This window comes from Phacochoerus africanus, chromosome 11 (genome assembly GCF_016906955.1).
Source record: "Phacochoerus africanus isolate WHEZ1 chromosome 11, ROS_Pafr_v1, whole genome shotgun sequence".
In the NCBI taxonomy this organism is placed as follows: Eukaryota; Metazoa; Chordata; class Mammalia; order Artiodactyla; family Suidae; genus Phacochoerus; species Phacochoerus africanus.
In genome coordinates this window covers 121,579,657-121,602,737 of record NC_062554.1, presented here as the reverse complement: position 1 = coordinate 121,602,737, position 23,081 = coordinate 121,579,657, and the positions used below count along the sequence as shown (strand labels likewise).

The window sequence follows — 23,081 nt, the reverse complement described above, 5'->3', positions numbered from 1 at the left end:
CAAATAACATACTGGTGAAAAATAACTGCTTTCCAAAAACACACAAAAATTAATAAAAAGAATGCTACTGTTTTATTTTTTGCAAATTTAACATCCAGCATTTCCTATGTGTTGGGTATGACACATCATGTAGCTGCTGGGAAACTCTACTAGACAATCATGATAGAATGAGATTTCTTAAAAAACAAGTAATCATCTGAGCACATATCATAAAAACAGTTTATACCTCACAAACTCCCTGAAAATTCAAATCTCAAACCCTCCTAGGATCCACATTTTAAGAACTTCTGGCTTACACCAAATGAGATTCATCCCCTGAAACTGGAAATGGCTCAACCTCCCAGAACTATATAAATAAAACACCCCAAAATCTGAAGAAAGTTGCAATTCAATTAGCAAGTAAGAAGAAAGGTAGAAGAAAGGGAATGGCTGTTTAGAAAACAAACAATAGCAATTAACAGCAGAAGTGTAAGTCTGGGACAGTAAAGTTACAAAAAGTCTTAGACACTAAAAACTGTCATAAAATCAATACTATAGAACAAAATGAGGTTTAATTTTTTTAAATGTTCTAAAAAATCACTTGCAATAGAAAATTTAATATTTACCCAACTCTTAACAAGCACTATGAAACATTTGCACAAGTGAACAATCTGGACTCCTACTCTGTAATTCCTGAGGTGCTGACTACATTCACAGTCTGTATGACAGCAGGACAGAAACCAAGCACTGGAGTAACTATGGTAAAAGTACAATTATTTTAAAATAAATGCAAGCATGCTTTAACAAGGTACAAAAGCTCAATTGACAACAGTTAATAATTTGTAAGGTAACAAGTTAAGTTTCACAAAAAGTTACAAATTTATCCATAGAGAGCTTTTGTTTATACCTAGGGAACAACATGTTCTATTCTTTTTTAGTTGTTAACCCATTAATGGCAGTAACAGTTGTGCCTCTAAATTTAAATTAATCTCAGCTTGTTTTCTTTCAGACACTGGCTCACTCACTATTCACCAATACCCTCTACTTGTCAAAGACTTCATTAAATTAAAAAGTAAACACAATAGGCATTTGAGCCTACTCAGGGTTCCACAGCTATAAAGTTGGAACTGCCTTTTAAGGAAGTATAAATATTTATATTTCACCATAAAAATACTACACAAGTGAAATACAGAATACCCAGAAAATAAAAATGTTTTCAATTATTCACATTGAAAATATTTTATATGTATCAGTGTTATTATTTTAGTAAAACAAGGTACATTTTAATTTCATCTTTCTCATTGTAAATGGCAAAAGAACAGCCTCCCAAGCTAATTAACTTTAAATGTCAATAAGATCCACTTTTCACTCAGACCTAAACTCCTCAGAGTAACTCATGTTCCCAAACTACTTCATATTCCTACTGACCTGAGCTACCAACTAAAACTTCCATATTTTGCCCCTACTTTAGATGTTAGAAGGAAAGTAACCTTAGAGTCACACTTTGCATAGTTAGAAGTTAAAGAAAATTAAAATTATCCATACACATTTGAAAATGTCTACAATTTGAGGATACTTTAAAAAAAAAAAACTGCACAGTGGAGGCTGCTTTTGAAAAACAACATATTTAGGTTTCAACCAACAAAAATCAAAACTTAATTCCAAGAGAAAAAATGATTTGAGAAGCCATATAAAACTACAATTTCAAGTGTCTTAACTATGTAAGGGAATGAGAGAGGACTGACAAGGGGGAAAAAGTTACTTAGGAAGAAGGAAAAAGAGTGGCTAAGAGGTAGGGGAAAAGAATAACAATGAGAATTGTGTCAAATGTAAAAAGAAGGTGTATTATTTTTTTAGTTGTGAGAGCCCTGAAACTGATCAGACGAACAGTAATTTCTTTTTTTTTTTGTCTTTTGTCTTTTTGTTGTTGTTGTTGTTGCTATTTCTTGGGCTGCTCCCGCGGCATATGGAGGTTCCCAGGCTAGGGGTTGAATCGGAGCTGTAGCCACCGGCCTACGCCAGAGCCACAGCAACGCCAGATCTGAGCCGCATCTGCAACCTACACCACAGCTCACGGCAACGCTGGATCGTTAACCCACTGAGCAAGGGCAGGGACCGAACCCGCAACCTCATGGATCCTAGTCGGATTCGTTAACCACTGCACCACGAAGGGAACTCCCGAACAGTGATTTCTTAATCACTAACTAGTGATGTGGGAAATTTGAAATTTGGTTCACTTCTCGAAGTCCTAGTAATAACTTCATCTTGTAAACTAAGGAGAACAAAGTGAATTTTTCTGAAAAAAATGCTTCACAGAATTTTAGACCCTTAAAAGCAAAAGGGGTTTCATGCTCAAATAAATCTGAGAAACATTAAATACTGTATCTCTTCCTCTTTGATAGTCACAGTATATGCTAAAAAGTAAGGAAACCACTAAAATGCCCTAGAATTAAAAAAATAACAATAATATTAATAAACAACAGTAGAAAATCCCATTTTTGTTTTATTGAATGTTTCACAAATTTATTTGGCCACAGAACACTTTCGGCTCATAATTTCTGAAGTCTCCTATTACTTACATCTATGAGCATAAGTTTATATTTATTTATCATATCTGTTATTAGGCATAACCATTAGAAAGCATTGAGGAGTTCCCGTCGTGGCGCAGTGGTTAACGAATCTGACTAGGAACCATGAGGTTGCGGGTTCGGTCCCTGCCCTCGCTCAGTGGGTTAACGATCCGGCATTGCCGTGAGCTATGGTGTAGGTTGCAGATGCGGCTCGGATCTGGCGTTGCTGTGGCTCTGGCGTAGGCCAATGGCTATGGCTCCAATTAGACCGCTAGCCTGGGAACCTCCATGTGCCGAGGGAGCAGCCCAAAGAAATAGCAAAAAAAAAGACCAAAAAAAAAAAAAAGAAAGAAAGCATTGATTTTAGCTGTCAAATACACATAAAGAGCAATGAAACTGAGACTCCAACTTGGGAAACAGGGCTAGGGTAGAAGCACAAATGCTCTAAAAGAAAAGTCATCTTCTAAACTTAGAAGATGAAGAGAAAAACTTGTTTCTTCTTAAAACATACAAGTAAGAAACTTCCCAAAGAGGCTGACACCCAGAAAAAGGAATTTGGCCCTAATACAGACAGGAAGAGGCAAACCTGTCTTAGAATTGTAAAGAGTACCTGTCTCTCACAACTCACCCTTGGGAATTCCAAGCTTGTGGCAGCACTACTTTAGTAATAGGGAAAACAGCGGCAATATGAAAATGCTTTTAAGGATGACTATGGCAACTACCAAAAGAACAAAGAGACTCCGACAGCTGATATAGAAAGTTTATCTGACACATGAATTCAACCACAACTAGGGGCTGTCTGGTCCAGTCTCCCACTGACTACCTACAGGAACTGGAAACAACATGGACAGCTCAAACTTTTTGTTAAGATTAATAAAACAATTTTACTGCAACACTTTACTGATGATAACTGATCTCTTTTCATACAGATGATTTCAAGACTCTCACATCTCTTCTGAACCATATCTTGATGACAACATGGGTCACTGGAAAGAATGCTGAAAGATCTCTAGAAACTGAAAATCCAATCTTTAACACTTATTTGATTGAGTTAACCAACAGACAGCTCCTGATAATATTCTCTCATTATTATTTCATTAGTTTAAGTATCTGTAGCTGTGTTATCTTGTTCATTCCTGATACTGGCAATACGTGTCTTCTATTTTTGTTAACTCATAGTCTGGCTAGAGATTTATCAATTTTATTGTTCTCCTCAAAGACCTATACTTCTGTTTCACTGATTTCTCTATTTTTTTTTTTTGGTTTTGTTTCCTATTTCATCGATTTTCTCTTTGACCTTTATTATTTCCTTTTTTTGCTTACTTTGAGTTTAATTTGCTTTTCTTTTTCAAGTTTTTTAAAATGGAAGCTTTATTTCCAGTGTGATCCTTTTCTGTTGATCAGCCCTTCTAATCAGCATTTTATTTAATCAGTGTCTATTGAGAATGTTGATAACAGTATGTTCGACTACTTCGTGAATTGGAGAGAATATTCTGAAGTACCAAACTGAATCCAAAAGACTAGATGGTGGCCTAAACATATCAAGATGCAGGCTAACTAGGAAAAATCTCAAATCCTATATTCACTGTCAAAAAATCAGTTTGGAAAGTATGGGATAAGGTAGATCAACTTTAGTGCTGGCCCTCGCTCAATGGTTCCTTCAACAGAATCACTCAAGAAGAAATGAATAATCTACATACCCTTATTTAAACTTCTCCACAGACAAAACTTCAAGCCCAAATGTCTTCACTGCTGAATTCTACTGAATATTTAAAAAGAATGATCCCAACTCAAACTCTTCCAGAAAATTAAAGAGGAAAGAATTTTTCCCAACTCATTCTATGATGCCAACATTACCCTGATGCCAAAGCAATACAAAGGCATTTGAGCAACTTTACGTCAATAAATTCAACAATTTAGATTAAATGTACTACTTCCTCAAAAGACATCAACTACCAAAGTTCATTAAACAAGAAATGAGGCTGGCCCTAGCTGACATCTGTATGCAAAATATAAATTTTGTTACATACATCATACTGGATGGCTTAAACAGCAGAAATTTATTTCTCACAGTTCTAGAAGTTGGGAAGTCTGAGATCTCGGTGCCAACATGGACACAAGGTCAGGTTCTGGTGAGACCTTTTCTGGCTTGCAGTAGGCTGCCTTCTTGTTGCATCTTCACACAGCAGGGAGTAGAAAAAGGATACAAGCTCTCTCATGTCTCTTATAAAGGCAATAATCTCTCATTCATAAGGGCTCTATTTTCATGACCTATTACTTCCCAAAGGCCTCATCTTCAAATGCCAGCACATTAAGAACTAGGGTTAAACATATCAACTGGGAGGAATACAAACATTCAGTCCATAGCAACTTGAATTAAACAGAGAATTCTTAGATTTCACCAAAAACATGATCCATAAAAGAATAAGTTGATATAGTAGATTACATCAAAAGTTTAAAACTTCCACTCTGGAGAAGCCATTTTTAAGAGCATGAAAAGACAAGGGAGAAAATCTCTGCAAAGGTTATATCTGAATAAAGATCTGGTACCCAGATTATAAAAAGAATTCTCAAAACTCAAGAATAACAACCTTAATTTAAAAAATGTGCAAAAGATTCGAACAGACATTTCACCAAAGAAGACATACAAATGGCAAATGAGCAAAAGGAAAGTGGTCAATATTAGTGCAAATTAAAACTGCAATGAAATGACACTATGTTCCTATTAAAACTATTTCAAGACCCAATTCAGATCTCATTTTCTCCATTAATCATTCTCTTACTACTTCATTTATGAAGATTCTTTTGTGGATACTTGAGCTAAACTGCTCCTGAGAATGTCTATCTAATATACTATGTTATTTCCATAACTCAGATGACAGAGATCTCATACAGAAAAAATAAAAGTGTAAAAATAATAAATCTTACAATATAAATTACCTTATTCTGTTCCATCCTTTGTAAAAAGAATGTACAAATTTAGCTATTTCAATTTTCTCATTATAATGACCAAAAGATTTCTTTGTGAATAGCCTAATAAGAACATATTTTAGAATTGCACAGCAATTGTAGAACAACAGAAACTCTTAATATATTTAATCACACTAGATTTGCAATGTCCTGATTCAAAGTATAGATATTTCAACCTCGAATAAGATTCATGTGCCTCAAGTGTATATGCAAAATTAATTGCATGGGATAACACACCAATATAAATTCAATTTCCTTTGCCAATCTCACTGTTACCTTTTGTAACAAGAACATAGCTGATCAATTTCTCATCAGGAACTAAAAATTGGCTCTCAGACTCGGAATTGATAAACTATGTTTCACCTCTCAACCTTCAATAAAGGAAATGAAAATTTAATCAATAAAGGTAGAATCCCTATATTTCCAAAAAGCTGCACTTGTGGTCACCATGCCTAAGAGTGTTATTCGATCCTAAAAATCAACACGGTTCACCTTTTCAGCTAGAGTGGACACTTTCAAGTCCAAAGTATACTAAGAAATTAAGCTTTAAAGAACGAGGTGGTTTATCTTAAAATTTAAGTGTGCATATATGCATGCATATGTGGGTGTGTATGTACCTATTACTTCCCATTGAAAAAGAAAGTCTAAAACAAGGAATAACTCAGTAGCAATGCTACTTTGAAAGAAGTGCTGATATGTGGCTTCTAAAGGAATTAAGACTCTTTATCATTAAAAGAATTAAGATTCTTTGGAAAAAACGGCTGATTCTAAGTACTAGGTTAGAGATATGTTAGATGAGTCTGGAAAGCTCTATCATATCAGACAGAAAAAAGAAGCTATCAAAGACTAGGAGGGTCATATCAAAAGGAATGAGGAAATACCTGAAGATGCTCCTATTGAATCAAAGTTGATTATCTGATCATTACTAAGGATAAAAACTGCACTGGACCAAAACATACTAAACAAGTTTAAACATATTAATTTATTAAATTACCTAAAAATAGTACACTGGTCATCTTTGGAAAGTTTGAAACACAAATTATTACTTTGAAAACTGTAAAATAAAAGAATTAGGCAATCATCCTACCTTTCTTATACAATCTGTAATTAAGGGCAACCTATAAAGTGTTCTTAGGGGAAAGTATGTATATATAACATTTAATTTGAATTAGGTCAAGTCTCTAGGCTTAACTACAAATTTACAGGAAATAGAGAGAAGAGACACCATGTTAAGGTACACCACAGGAGTACAATCAGTAAAATTCAGACTCTGGGAGACCAAAAAAAAAAAAAAAAAATCCAAACAAGGACTTTGTTCCACCAAATAATAATAATAAACATTTTTAAAAGAAAATGGAAAACACAAGGAAAAAAGAGTTGGAGGGAATCTATAGATCAGTTCTGACCAATAAAACATTCTTCAATGAGTGAAATGCTCTGTACTATCTAATATGGCAGCCCCTAACTTCATGTGGCTCCTGAGCACTTGATATACTAAAGATTGGAATATTTCATTTTAATTGTAATTAATTTAAATTTAAACAGCTACTTGTGGTTAGTGGCTACCCTACTGGGTGATGCCATTATTGATCAATGGAGAATTAAGAGACCTATTAATCAATCATAATATATCATATGATGGATCTTATCTGAACCAAATTAATAAAATCTTTAAAATATATATTAATAGTAATTTCTTAAAAGCATAAAATATTTGACATTCTCAATATTAAGAAATTACTATTAACATTTTTATGTGTGATAACTGTATTTTGGTAATGAGGGCAGAAACTACCCTTTAGAAATATTTACAAATAAAATGATTTAATTTCTAAAATTTGCTTCAAAATAATCAAAGGGAATAATCTAAGATTAGGCAATGAATTGACAGAGATTGCAGCTGGGTGATGGATAAATGGGACTCTATATACTGTCTCTGTACTTTTGTATATTTTTGTAATTTTCCATGATAAAAATTGTTGGGGGAGGAAAAGACACTTAACCTGTGTGATAGGAGGAAGTTTGCCTTTTTGTCTCTCCCAGGAAGGATATTGGAAATACAAAAGAAATTCTTAAGAGGGATAGTTTGGTTAGAGGCAGATAAACTGTCCTATACTATATTTGATACACTTAAGCCTGACTATCTATTGGACAGCTTTTTATTTCTGGGTAATACACAAACTTTTTTTGATATTATTTGACTGCTCCTTTCGATGTGGGTAGATTAGAATGTGAATGCATATGCCTCAGTTGTACCTTTAACTCTGGCTCAAAATTTGAAGAAAGGACATTAACTGCAGTGTTTTTTTTTTTTTTTTCCAGCTTAGATTTAGGGATATGGTAGGCCAAAGATCACCACCACTACCCCATCTCCAGCAAAAGATATCCACAGCAAATCTCTGGAACCTCTGATGTTATCATAATTGGAAAAAGGGTCTTTCAAGGTAATTAGGGATCCTGAGATGAAATCATCCTACATTACCAAGAGGACCTTAAATCCAATGACAAATGTCCTCAGAAACATGAGAGAATAGATGGAGGAGAAGGCAAAGTGAAGAGGCAGAGATTGGAGTGAAGCGGCCACAAACCAAGGAAGTCAGCAATCACGAGAGGCTGGAAGAGGCAGATTATCCCCTCAAAATTCCAGAAGTACAGTGCTGGCAACATCTTGATTTCAGACTGTGGCCTCCAGAACTGTGAGAGAATAAATTTCTCTTACTTTAAGCCACTAAGTCTGTGATAAATTGTTGAGGCAGCCACAGAAAATTAACAAAAGGATTATCTACTCTTTGAATTACTGAATACCTCTCTTTTCTCATGTTGCCTCAATAATTAAATGTTACTGGGAATCAAAATGACTTCTAGACCTTTTTTTTTTTTTCTTTTTATGGCCATACCTGTGACATATGGAAGTTCCTGGGCTAGGGGTCAAATTGGAGCTGCAGCCGAGGCCTATGCCACATCCACAGCAACACTAGATCTGAAACATATCTGAAACATGCCACATCTTACGGCAGGCAACACTGGATCCCTAACCCACTCAGCAAGGCAGGGATCAAACCTGCATCCTCAAAGAGGCAATCTGGGTTCTTAACCCGCTGAGTCACAATAGGAACTCCACATCTTTTCTGTTTTGAGGGCAGGCATTTTTGTTTCTTTTATTCAATGATGTATACCAAGTGCTGGAAAACTACTCTCTGATCATACTTTTTTATGCCTCTTTCTACACTTTTCTCATTAGCATTCTTTCATTAAACATCTAAGGTGGTCCTGCCTAAGGAAAACAAAAAGATGACAAGAAAATACTTCTCTTTCTTTATCTTTTTTTTTTTTTTTTGTCTATTTGTTATTTCTTGGGCCGCTTCCTCGGCATATGGAGGTTCCCAGGCTAGGGGTCGAATTGGAGCTGTAGCCACCGGCCTACACCAGAGCCACAGCAACACCAGATCCGAGCCGCATCTGCAACCTACACCACAGCTCACGGCAACGCTGGATCCTTAACCCACTGAGCAAGGGCAGGGACTGAACCCGCAACCTCATGGTTCCTAGTCGGATTCATTAACCATTGTGCCACGACGGGAACTCCTTCTCTTTCTTTAAATTCTGCCAACTTTAAGCTTTAACATCATTCCAGTTTCCTAACGGCCCATTTAGAAAATTCTATCTGAAATCATCATATTCATTCATGTGGTATACGATCTTTTCCTATACAATGTAGACTATATACCAAGAATTTGCAGAGCACTTTTGTTTCATGATTTAGTGTTTTGTAATTATTTTTCTACTTTATGAACTTCCCTCAAACTTACCAATAAAAAAAAAAAAAAGAAATAGCACTGTGTGAGTACCTTTATGTATTATGGACTTTTGTATGCAAAGGAAATTTTTAAACACTGAAAATATGTTACCTACTCTGCAGTGTCACAAAAAAGGGATTAAAAGGCTGTTCAAAACATTTCTTCATTTCTTCTGGCTACCTACCTGTTAAACTGGATATATATATTTTTTGTCACATAATTTTACTACTTATTAACACTGTTCTATAACGATGAGCATTAAATTAAGTTTAATTCTCTATGAAAGAGAAGTAGATATTTTTGTCAACTTGAATAGTAATGCTATTTATTATCTAAAACATGTCTTTCCTATTAGTGAACTAGTTTGTAGTGGCATCTTTAACAAGTGTATTTTTGAAGGTGATAAACTTTTTTTATCTAGAAGTTATTTCACAATACAAATGAATACACAATCCTTTTTCAATGTAAATATGAAAAAAGCACATCCTTCAGAAGAAAAAACCCCATTACATGTTTCTGAATATCAATCAGGTCTTTTGATCTTTTCTAAAAGAAGTTAAATGAGATTAGAAAATATATCATTCTTGGGAGTTCCTGTTGTGGCTCGGCGGTAACAAACCCAACAGGTATCCATGAGGCAGGTTCAATCCCTGGCCCTGCTCAGTGGGTTAAGGATCTGGCATTGCTGTCAGCTGTGGTGTAGGTCAGCAGCTGCAACTCTGATTCAACCTCTAGCATGGAAACTTTCATATGCCAAAGGTGAAGCCCTACAAAGAAAAAAGAAAACATATCATCCTTAAAGATATGACAATTATCGTTTTGGCTTGGCTTGTGTCTCAACTTCCACTAGTAGCTATCCGTATTTCTTTATTTCAAAACAAGGTTGCAGTGGCTAACAGATGAATGCAGCATTTCATTTTTGGGCTTAAACTCTCGACTAGTCCTTGGATATAGTCTTCTCATTGAATATTAACCTACTACCAGCAGAAGGATTTTTGAAAATCAACAATAAATGACTAAACAAAACAACACTAATAGAAAAGTGAAACTTAGAAAAGATACTCTCCTGCCACTGCCCAGCTGAAAATGTTACAAATTAGATACAGTCTTCCCTATAACATATATCAAATATTTTATTTCTAGGTCTGAAAAAAAAATGTTTAAAGAGACAGTGATGCAGGCTAACAAAACGGAAAACTGGGAGGAGGGGAGACATCAGATTATAAACAACATAAGAAAAGTAATGTATTATGAATGTATGTATTTGACAATAATCTATATATGCAAAAACTACTTCATGAATTTTACAAATGCAATTCAGTCTTCTATCCTCTTGAACTAAAAAAAAAAAAAAAAAAGCAAGCTCACATCTGTTAAAACAAAAAAGACCTGAGGACAGAGGTGAGGTGGAAGAGGAAGCCTGAAGTAGATTCTGTCCATTCAAGCATATAATCAGAATGAATAATTTACAAGCTTACTTTCATCTTCATTGCCACTAAGAACTGAATTCTAAGGAGCTTAGGGAGACTGTAACACATCAGATAACCAAGTTGAATAAACAGAGGAGACTAAGCAAAAATGATTCAATAAAACCTGTTCATAAGATTGGGGAAGGGGTTGGGGAACTAAAAAGAAATGGCAGAAAGGCAAAGACTGGTGTAGTAGTGGTCAATGACTTTTACCTTAACTGTATCTATTCATTTCATTTTAGAAAGTCAGATAGCTGTATTAAATCAACTGAAGCAGAAGGCTACATTATGCTAATATTAGCTATGTATCCTCCCCATCAAAAGGAATACTTTATAATAGAAATGGCAAAATACAAAAAGAAAACAATCGAAGCACTTGTAGGTCTTTCCATTATAATTCAAATAAGCTAAAACATTTATTGCACTAAGTAGGCATATATGAAAAAATTCTCCAACAATTCCTATATGATTTTTCAAACCAAAGCGTATTTCATATACCTCTGAAAGGAAGCATACCAAAACAAAAAGAAGTAATTTAATGTCTTACCAAAAAACATACAATTACCCAACAGCTTATAAAATTTGATTTATAAGCCATCAAAGGAAACAATTCTTGGCATCAAGACAACACAATGTCAAAAAATATTTATAAACTAGGATCCAATATCATCTGCTTCTCTACTGGCTTTAAAGAAATGATACGTGTATCACTTTAGACTCTAAACCACAGTCAGCATTATAAAACAATGCAGGTTCGATCCCTGACCTTGCTCTGTGGGTTCAGGATCTGGCATTGCTGTGAGCTGTGGCATAAGTCGCAGATGTGGCTCAATTCCCATGTTGCTGTGGATGTGGTGTAGGCCAGCAGCTACAGCTCCAATTCGACCCCTAGCTGGGAACCTCCTTAGGCTGAGGGTGCGGCCATAAAAAGACCAAAAAAAAAGGGGGAAAAAAAAAGAATTGGGAGTTCCTGGTGTGGCTCAGCAGAAACTAACCCAACTAGTACCCATGAGGATGTGGATTCTATTGCTGGCCTCACTCAGTGGGTTAAGGATCTGGCATTACCATGAGCTATGGTGTAGGTCACAGGCACAGCTAAGATCTGGCATTGCTGCAGCTGTGGTGTAGGCCAGAAGCTGTAGCTCTGATTCAACCCCTAGCCTGGGAACCTCCATATGCCATAGGTGAGGTCCTAAAAAGCAAAAAGGAGAAATAAAAAAGAGAGAAAATACTGAAAGCACCTAAGGAAAAGCAACAAATTACATACAAGGAACAATAAGGTTATCAGCCGATTTTTCAGCATAAACTCTGCAGGCCAGAAGTGACTGGCAAAACCTACAACCAAGAATACACTACCCAGGAGTTGCCACTGTGGCACAACACGATTGGTGGCACCTCTGGAATGCTGAGATGCATGTTCAATCCACAGCCTGGCACAGTGGAATTAAGGATTTGGTGTTGCCGCAGCTGTGGTGTAGGTTGCAAGTGAGGATCAGATCTGATCTCTGCCCTGGTAACTCCATATGCTTCAGGGAGACCAAAAAAGAAAAAACAAAAAGAATACTCCACCCAGCAAGTCTCTCATTCAGATATGAAGGAGAAATCAAAAGCTTTACAGTCAAGCAAAAGCTAAGAGAATTCAGCACCACAAAACCAGCTTTACAACAAATATTAAAAAAAGGAATTTCCCTAGGAGGAAAAGAAAAAGCCATGACTAAAAATTACAAATGAGAAGGCTCACTGATAAAGGCAAATATATAGTAAAGGTAGGAAATCACCAACATACAAATATGATATCAAAACCAGCAATCATGAAAAGAGGGTCCAAATGCAGGTTACTAGAAATGAATTTGCAATCGAGAGACCAGTAATTTAGAACAATCTTGTATATCCTATATCAAAACTTCATGGGAACTACAAACCAAAAATCTAAAAGAGATATATATACACACACAGATAAGAAAAAGCAATCCAAACACAACACTAAAGACAGCAAACCACAAGAGAAAACAAAAGAAAAAAGACCAACAAAAACAAATCCAAAACAATTAAAATGTCAACAAGAACATATATATCAACAATTACCTTAAATGTAATGGACTACATGTTCCAACCAAAAGACATAGACTAGCTGAATGGATACAAAAATAAGACCCATATACACCCTGTCTACAAAAGACCCCCTTCAGTTCTAGGGACATATACAAACTGAAAGTGAGAAGATAGAAGAAGATATTCCATGAAAACGGAAGTTAAAACAAAGCTGGAGTAGCAATACTCATATCAGACAAAAGAGAATTTAAAATAAAAATGGTTACAAGAGACAAAGAAGGACATTACATAATGATCAACAGATCGATCCAAGAAGAAAATACAATTATAAATATATATGCACCCAACATAGGAGCACTTCAATATATAAGGCAAATGCTAACAGCCATGAAAGGAGAAATTAACAATGAACACAATAATAGTGGGGGACATTAACACCCTACTTACAGTAATGGACAAGTCATCCACACATAAAATCAACAAGGAAACACAAACCTTAAATGATGCATTAGGCCAGATGGAAGATTTAATAGATATTTATAGAACATTCCATCTGAAAGCAGAATAGACATTCTTCTCAAGTGCACCTGGAACATTCTCTAGGATAGATCACATTCTGGGCCACGAATCAAACCTTGATAAATTTAAGAAAATTAAAATATCAAGCATCTTTTCTGACCACAATGCTGTAAGACTAGAAATCAACTACTAAAAAAAAAAAAAAAACCTGCCAAAAAACAGAGAGAAAGCTGCAAAACATCACAAACATGTGCAGACTAAACAATATGTTACTAAATAATCAATGAATCAATGAAGAAATCAAAGAGGAAACCAAACAATATCTACAAATAAAAAAGAAAAACAGGAGTTCCCATCGTGGCGCAGTGCTTAAGGAATCCGACTAGGAACCATGAGGTTGCGGGTTCGGTCCCTGCCCTTGCTCAGTGGGTTAAGGATCCGGCATTGCCGTGAGCTGTGGTGTAGGTTACAGACGCGGCTCAGATCCCACGTTGCTGTGGCTCTGGCGTAGGCCAGTGGCTACAGCTCCGATTCGACCCCTAGCCTGGGAACCTTCATATGCTGCGGGAGCGGCCCCAAAGAAATAGCAAAAAGACAAAAAAAAAAAAGGAAAAAAAAAGAAAAACAATGATCCAAAACCTATGGGATGTGGTAAAAACAGTTCTAAGGGGGAAGTTTATCACAATATAAGACTACATCAAAAAAGAACATAAATTTCTAATAAACTAACCTTACACCGAAAGCAACTTGAGAAAGAAAAACAAATAAAACCTAGAACTTAGTAGAAGGAAAGAAATAAAAAAGATCAGAGCAGAAATAAATGAAATAGAAATGAAGAAAACAACAGAAAAGAGCAATTACTAAAAGCTGGTTCTTTGAAAAGATCAACAAAATTGATAAACTCTTCCCTAGACTCATCAAGAAAAAAGGATAGAGGACTCAAATCAATAAAATTAGAAATGAAAATGGAGAGGTTACAATATACATCACAGAAATACAAAGGATCATTAAGAGATTACTATAAGCAACTAAATACCAATAAAATGGACAACCTAGAAGAAACAGACTCCTCCAAAGATACAACCTTCCAAAACCAAACCAGTAAGAAACAGATGAACAGACCAAAAACAAGAACTATGATTTAAAATTGAAACCGTAATTTAAAACTTTTCGAATTCTATCAATGGTTTAGAGAAGAGTTAACACCTACCCTTCTAAAACTATCAAAAAAAAAAAAAAAAAAGAAGAAGAAGAAGAAGAGAAGAAGAAAAGGAAGGAATACTCCCAAGCTCATTCTATGAGGCCACCATTACTCTGATACCAAAACCAGACAAGGATAGCACAAAAAAAGAAAATTACAAGCCAAGATCACTGATGAACAGAGAAATAAAAGGAATCCAAATTGGAAAACAAGTAAAACTATCACTGTTTGCAGATGACAAGATACTATATATAGAAAATCCTAAAAACACTACCAGAACACTGGTAGAGCTCATCAATGAATTCAGTAAAGTTGCTGGACACAAAATTAATACAGAAATCTACTGTATTTCTATATACTAACAACGAAAGTTCAGAAAGAGAAATCAGGGAAACAATCCCACTTACCATCACATCAAAAAGAATAAAATACCAGGAATAAACCTATCTAAAGAGACAAAAGACCTATACTCTGAAAACTCTGATACATGCACCCCAGTGTTCACATCAGCACTATTTATAATAGCCAAGACATGGAAGCAACCTAAATGTCCATCAACAGCGGAATGGATAAGGAAGATGCAGTACATATATACAGTGGAATATTAGTCATTAAAAAGAATGAAATAATGCCACTTGCAGCAACATGAATGGACCTAGAGGTTACCAAACCAGGTGAAATTAGTCAGTGAAAAATAAACATCATATGACATCACTTATATGTGGAATCTTAAAAAAAAAAAAAAGATACAAATGAATTTATTTGCAGAACATGAACAGACTCATGGATTTGGAAAACAAACTTATGGGGTTACCAAAGGGGACAGGTGAGGGAGAAGGATGGACTAGGGGTGTCTAGGACTAGCATACAGACTGCAGTATACAGAATGCCTGGCCAACAGGGACCTGCTATATATAGCACAAAGAACTCTACCCAATATTCTGTGATAATCTACATGGGAAAAGAATCTGAAAAACAATGGATGTGGGTATACGTCTACTGAAGCAATGTGTTGTAGAGCAGAAATTATCACAACATTGTAAATCAACTATACTTCAATAGAACTTTAAAAAATGAAAAAAAAAAGGACAAAATCTCTGGTCTCAAGGTACTTACAATGTCTCAAGAGAATTAATAAACCAATGGAAAAAACACGAGATATCAAAAAGTGACAAACAGTATGCAAAAAAAATAAAATAGGGTAATATAATATAAAGTGGCTATAAGATCGGGTATTCAGAAGGCCTCCTGAAGGATATAGCCCATGGAATAATCTAATGATTCTCAATAAAATTTAAGAGCTAAGGCTTGAATATAAGATCTAGCTTAGCCTGATTTAGGTATAGAACAAAAAGCAATGTGACTAGAGCCTTCTGAAGAAGAGGGAAAATGGCAGAAGGTCACAAACACATGATCAGATTATTTAGGGCCTTCTAGGTTAGAGCAATAAATTTTTATATTATACCCTTGGATTGTAAGAAGCAGCATCCTGAAACTTACTGTCATGCTTTTTGTAAAACAGCTGGATACTATTCACCACACCAAACAAAACATTCTTAAGGAAGCTCCAAAGGAAGAATTTCTTTCAATCATGTTCAATAAAAGCTGATCTTTTTCTGAGGAATTGGTATAAATTTACCTTATGTGAATTGAGAAATTAATCATGCCTTCCTCTATCCTCTGAACTCTAGAATAGTCAAGGTGGAATTTGCAATTAGCTTCTGGCAGCTGTATAAACCTTATGGCATCTATTTTTTAATAAACTTTTTATTTTAGAAGTTTTTCTTCTTTTTACAGCCACATCTGTGGCATATGGAAGCTCCCAGGCTAAGGGCTGAATTGGAGTGGCAGCTGAGGCCTGTACCACAGCCATGGCAACACCAGATCTGAACTACATCTGCCATCTACACCGCAGCTTGCAGCAACACCAGATCCTTAACTCACTGAGTGAGGCCAGGGGTCAAACAGCATCCTTACAGAGGCAATGTCAGGTCCTTAACCTGCAGAGCTAAAATGCGAACTCTGTAGAAGAGTTTTATATTTACAGAAAAGTTATTAAAAGTAGTGCAGAGAGTTCCCATATATCCAAGCTGTCAACCAGTTTCCCCTATCATTAATACCTTACATGATAAGCATTGCATATTTGTCACAATTAATGAGCAAACAATGATATATTATTAACTAAAGTCTATAATTTACTCAGATTTCCCTAATTTTTACCTGATGCTCTTTTTCTTCCAGGATCTTTATGATATCTATTAGATTTTTACTGGAGCTTTATTTTACTACTCTGCCTTTATTTCCCCCTTATCCTTACCTCTGTGACTACTACCTAATATATATTTATCTAATTCTATGAACCTTTTCCAATACTTCTGGGAACTATGTGGGAAAAAAAATTAGCAGAGTTTTCAAAAGACACAATTAGCTTTTGCTCAGGTCTAATAGTTTAGGATTATTCAGAGTAGGTAATGCTTCATAAATCTCTTAAAAATATAGAGACTCAAAGAAATGTTCAAATAAAAATGTTATTCAAAGATATCATTTGGATAAAAATGCAAAGTTATTATAAAAAAAGCATTTTTATGTTTCCATACTAGTTTAATTGACATTCAGCATTAGTAATCCTGATTGTTCTTACTGAGCCTTAACATGGTCTCAGATCACACAAATCTAAGATAAGGGTGAGGCAAAATGATCTTTTAAAGTCCTTTTCAATTAGAAATATTGATATCTTAATTCTGTGACCTAGGCTCTTACATTCTCTCTCTCTTTTTTTTTTTTTTTTGCCATTTCTTGGGCCGCTCCCATGGCATATGGAGGTTCCCAGGCTAGGGGTCGAATTGGAGCTGTAGCCGCCGGTCTATGCCAGAGCCACAGCAACGCGGGATCCAAGCTGCGTCTGCAACCTACACCACAGCTCACAGCAATGCCGGATCCTCAACCCACTGAGTAAGGACAGGAATCGAACCCACAACCTCATGGTTCCTAGCCGGATTCATTGACCACTGAGCCACGAAGGGAACTCCTACATTCTCATCTTGACATTTTTCCATCACAAGTAAAGAGAGGAAAACATTTAATGTTTCTAAACAAAAGATACTACATTTTTAAAAGAGGATGGCAAAATAAAGTTTGAAGCTTTACTTGAAATTTATTAAGTATAAATCAAAACATTAATTTATTGTATAAGTTATACTAAGTGAATAAGTTTATATATATATATGTAACTATATAAATCTCAAAAGCATCCCGAGGAAAGGGGGAGTTTCCCACGAAAGAGGTGTGAATATTTACCCAAGCAAATTTGACAGAATTGGACTATGTCAAATGGGTAACACAATTAAGAGTTCTGTTTTCGTATTTATAATAAATTGTCTTGCCTTGAGACAATCCTGATTATTAAGATGTGACTGATTCATTTATGGTGGGACTTCTAGTTTGCAGCTTAATCTACTCTGCCCCAAATATCCAAATACCAAATACCTCACTGACAGCAGGCACTGTAAAAACATAATATAGCTTAAAGTTTTTATCATCTATTTCCAAAAATTCTCCAAAACATTACTCCATGAAAGACTGACTCTAAGGGCCCTAAATGTGTGTCTACCCTTCCACACAAAAAATAACCCCACAAGTCTAGACCACTTATTTTACTGTTATGTATGCCCAACAAATCTTTCTGCAGAAAAAGATAAAATAGTAAAATTTTAATTTTATTCATGACACTATTTAAAAATCAGGGAGTTCCCATTGTGGTGCAGTGGAGACAAATCTGACTAGTATCCACGAAGATGTGGGTTTGATCCCTGGCCTTGCTCAGTGGGTCGGGGATCCAGCATTGCTGTGGCTGTGGTGCAGGCCAGAAGCTGTAGCTCTGATTCGACCCCTTGCCTGGGAACACCCATATGCCACAGGTACAGCCCTACAAAGCAAAAAAAAAAAAAAAAAAAAAATCAGTAATTGCTGAGAATTCCTTTTCCTTTGTGGCACAATGAGTTAGGGATTTGGCATTATCACCACAGTGGTTGCTCAGGTTGCTGCTGTGGCGTGGGCTCGATCCCTGGCCTGGGAACTTCCACATGGGCATGGCAAAAAAGAAAAAAAAAATCAATACACTCTACAAGCTTTAGGGTAAAATTATAAATCACCTTCTCAGTCACATATTTTCAAATGTAAATGCCACCAAAAATAACAGAAATTACACAGAGGAGTAGGTAATGATATCTATCAAAGGAGATCAGATGTAAACTGATAAGGAATATCTGAGAATAATTGTTTAAGTGTTACATACATACTACTTCAGAATATGATCATTTCCTAGTTACAATCAAAAGACACTTATTTTAAATAAAAGTGGAGACCCTTTATTTTTCATGAATCAATGCATAAATGCTTCATGAAATTCACTCCCAAATGATGAATGAAGCAAAATAACCAAGAATCTGAATGTCTGTTTATTTGAATAATAAAAACAACTTTTTTTTTGTCTTTTTAGGGCTGTACCCATGGCACATGGAGGTTCCCAGAAGTCTAATCGAACTGTAGCAACATCAGATCAGAGCCATGTCTGCGACCTATACCACAGCTCAACCTCAGGTCCTTAACCCACTAAGCAATGCCAGGGATTGAACCTGCGTCCTCACAGGTACTAGTCAGATTTGTTTCCACTTAGCCACGATGGGAACTCCAATAAAAGCAACTTTAAATAAACACTCCTTGATTTCTTAATACACTGAAATTATTTTGTTTGGCTGCTTTTTTTTGAAGTGTAAAAAAGCCGCCTTATCTATGAAGAGTAATTCTTCAAATTAGAAGAAAATAATCAACTAGTATAAAAAATAATAGTCAACTTTTCATCAGAAAAATTTTTTCATATACTGTGCCTTGTGACATGTGGAGGTTCCTGGGGCAGGAACTGCCCCCATGCCACAGCAGCGACCCAAACTGCTCCAATCACAATGCTGCGCCACACGGGAACTCCCTAATATACTTTTATTAAATAAACCACTTTACTCTTTGAGAATCCATTTTAAGTTATCTTTCTTTCCCTATAATTATAAATCCATTTCATCTTAATTAAAGGTACTGTGAAATATGAAGAAGGAACTTATTTTACTATAACTCATCTTAAGCAGTAAGTAACAAAAATGTTTTTTTATTCTAATAATGATGTTAAGTTATAACCATTTAATATATGTAAATAATCAGGATAGCTATTACTTCAATTCAATGCAATAAACATTAAAAAATAAACATCCTATAGATGATAATAGAATAGTCAAACCATCAATGAACTTAAGAAGCCTATAAATTGGGAGTTCCTGTCGTGGCTCAGTGGTTGACGAATCCAACTGGGAACCATGAGGTTTTGGGTTCGATTCCTGGCCTTGCTCAGTGGGTTAAGGATCTGGCATTGCTGTGAACTGTGGTGAAGGTTGCAGACATGGCTCGGATCCCGCGTTGCTGTGGCTCTAGCATAGGCCGGTAGCTACAGCTCCAATTCGACCCCTAGCCTGCGAACCTCCACCTCCACATGCCGCGGGAGCGGCCCAAGAAATGGCAAAAAAAAAAAAAAAAAAAAAAAATTAGAAGGCTATAAACTTACTGGCTACTGCCTTAAAAAACCTCAGAATTAACCATACTGATCTAAAATTATTTATGGCAAGGGTTCTCAACTTTGGCTACATATTAGAATCACCTAGAGAGACTGTAAAACTATCAAAGCCTGGGCTCCACCCCCCAAACCCTATTTTGATTGGTGTGCCAAATATTAGTATTTGTAAAACAAACATACAAACAAAACACAAGCAAACTGAGTTAACTGAGCAGCAGATTTGAAAATCAACAATTTATGGTACACTTCAGTTTTAATAAGATTAAAAAACCCCCAAAACTTGCTTACTGGCACCAAAAGTCTTAGGTCCACTAAAACTTAAGGTGTAGCAAAAAGGGGACTAAAGGAAAGAGAGAAAGACAATATTCTAAAAAATAACTGAGGCCCATCAAATATTTTTTCCTTTAAAAATGTTAAAAGTTGAAAGTCCTGTCTTGGACTTTGTGATAAATCTGCTGGTGTGGTGTTATTTTATAAATAACTGCTAAATAAAAACCTAGAAATACAGATTAAATAACAAGAATAAAGAAATGTTTAAATTTAATATCATATAAAAGATACTAAATATATACTAATGAGACAAAATTAGAGTCCCTTTAATAACTTTTTTAAACCTCAATATTACTTCCCAATACACAGCTTTAGTTTGTTAATCTGAGAGTGGAAGAAAGAGCAAGTGCAGAATATTTCCCTTATGAGAGCAGCATACACATCTGCATGATCAGTCAATAATACTCCCTTTATAACAAGGTCCAAAGAAGTTCATGTCTTTGAGCAAAGAAATTAAAAGTTAACTATAAATATTTGTCATTTTAGCATACTTTGAGAGAATTTACTTTTTCTATAATAATAACTAATGTGTATAAGAATTACTAGCAACATGACCCAGCAGAGAGGTATGAATAAAGATTATGATAACTGTCAGTACATTTCAGAATACCTTTGTTACAAACCAGATGGTAAAACTTTGAAAGAATTAGGGATAAGTAGCCTAACCTTAAGAATAATATTAGAAGAATCAATACTAAAGCAAGTTACACAGGGTGAGGAAATCAGTTTAACTTCAATGTAATTTCATTTTTCTTACATTCTTAAAATATTTTAAGGAGATACTCTTTAGAACACATAAACAAGAAATAATAACCCAATAAAGAATTAAACATTTTGATAAATCTTAAGAGTCTTCACTTAAATATTAGGGAAATAAATATACTATAATCCAAAATTCAGTAACATATTATAAAGCTAATACCTAAGCGCCAATACGCTAATAAAGATTTTGAAGGAAGCACATTTTGAATTCGGAATGGTCAGTGAGAAGATATAGCTCGATGTTAGGGCATTTGATTGCAGAATAGTCAGAGATGAGATATATACTTCTATGTCATTAAAGACAATGAGATTTTTAACTACAGATCTCTCTTTTCAATGAACAACTTCATATTCATCTCTCCTAAAAATATGTGATGCAAACATTTTTAATTTTGCTTGATATTTCCAGCCTCTGAAGTAACACTCACTCAAGAAATAGCTGCTGAATTAGCTCCTAATTATTTACTGACAGAAGAACTATAACTTTAACTTACAACTCTCCAAATCTACCAAAGGTTAAACCCATAAAGAATGAGCTGGTGAACAGAAGCCGAGATAACAGTAAAGGAAGGATCAATAAAGATAATTGGAAAGATAACTACTGTCCTTAGGTCAGTCATTTTATGAATGCCGAACTGTGCACATGCATATATATACACGCTTATACCCACACACAGAGAGTAAATATGTTCCATTGTTTTACTAATCCCAGTCTAATGACATGACATAAATAGAAAGAAAAAGCTATGTTGCCCAGACTAATTACAGACTGAGGATCCACTGAATGAAGGATGGATGGGGGATGGATGAATAGATAAACAGAGAGAGAAATAAAAATACATTGTTGGGAAGAGGGAACATGATGCAGATTAAGAACTTTAAACCAATATTTGTGATTCATAATGCTAAGGTGACTAAAGGACAGAATAAGAGATCCACCATAAGGTAAATGTGAGCTACACAAAAAAATTACTGAAACATAAAGTAATCATGATATAATTATAAAAAGCAAAAAAGATCTATATAATAGGGTAGGTTATATTAGTTTTATACTGCTCAGTTTAAAATATCTTTTCTTAAAAAGAGGTTTATGTGGCTAAACACAGGGATTAATGCATCTTACCTTCCACAGAAGGTGCCTGGTCCTGAGCTGAGTATAGCATATCCTTAAAAGCCTATTAGAAAGAAAGAAAAGAAGTACATGAAATCATGAGTAATCTTTACAATAAAAGCATTTTGAGCTAAGCAATTACTTCTTTTTCAGTTTCTAGACAATGACTATATATGGTTCCCTAAATTGAGAATTTAGTGAAGTACTTTAATTAACTTTAATAAGCAAAAACCCAAATATTATACTTTCATATCAATCCAATATTGTCCATCTTTAAGAGGAGGGTTTAGGAGTTCCCGTCATGGCGCAGTGATTAACGAATCCGACTAGGAACCATGAGGTTGCAGGTTCGATCCCTGCACTTGCTCAGTGGGTTAACGATCCAGCGTTGCTGTGAGCTGTGGTGTAGGTTGAAGACGCGGCTTGGATCCTGCGTTGCTGTGGCTCTGGTGTAGGCTGGCAGCTATAGCTCCGATTCGACCCCTAGCCTGGGAACCTCCATATGCCGCGGGAGCGGCCCAAGAAATGGCAAAAAGACAAAAAGACAAAAAAAAAGACAAAAAAAAAGAGGAGAGTTTGTGTGTGCACACCTTAAACATTAAAAGGCATTTGAAAAAGCATGAAAAAAATCACCTAAGAGATCATAAACTCTCTTGAATGAAAAAATATAGTGATAGAGATTGGGAATGGTTCCAGAGGAATAC

The 23,081-nt window shown here is 35.4% G+C and overlaps 1 protein-coding gene across 1 annotated transcript in view; it reads right to left on the bottom strand.

The window, feature by feature from the left end:
- The window catches only part of XPR1 (xenotropic and polytropic retrovirus receptor 1), a 226,736-nt gene that overhangs the window by 177,417 nt on the left and 26,238 nt on the right, over positions 1-23,081 (bottom strand). Inside the window, exon 2 of the mRNA XM_047752002.1 lies at positions 22,390-22,441. Coding sequence (XP_047607958.1) covers positions 22,390-22,441 — 52 coding nt within the window. The remainder of the gene's footprint in view (positions 1-22,389; positions 22,442-23,081) is intronic.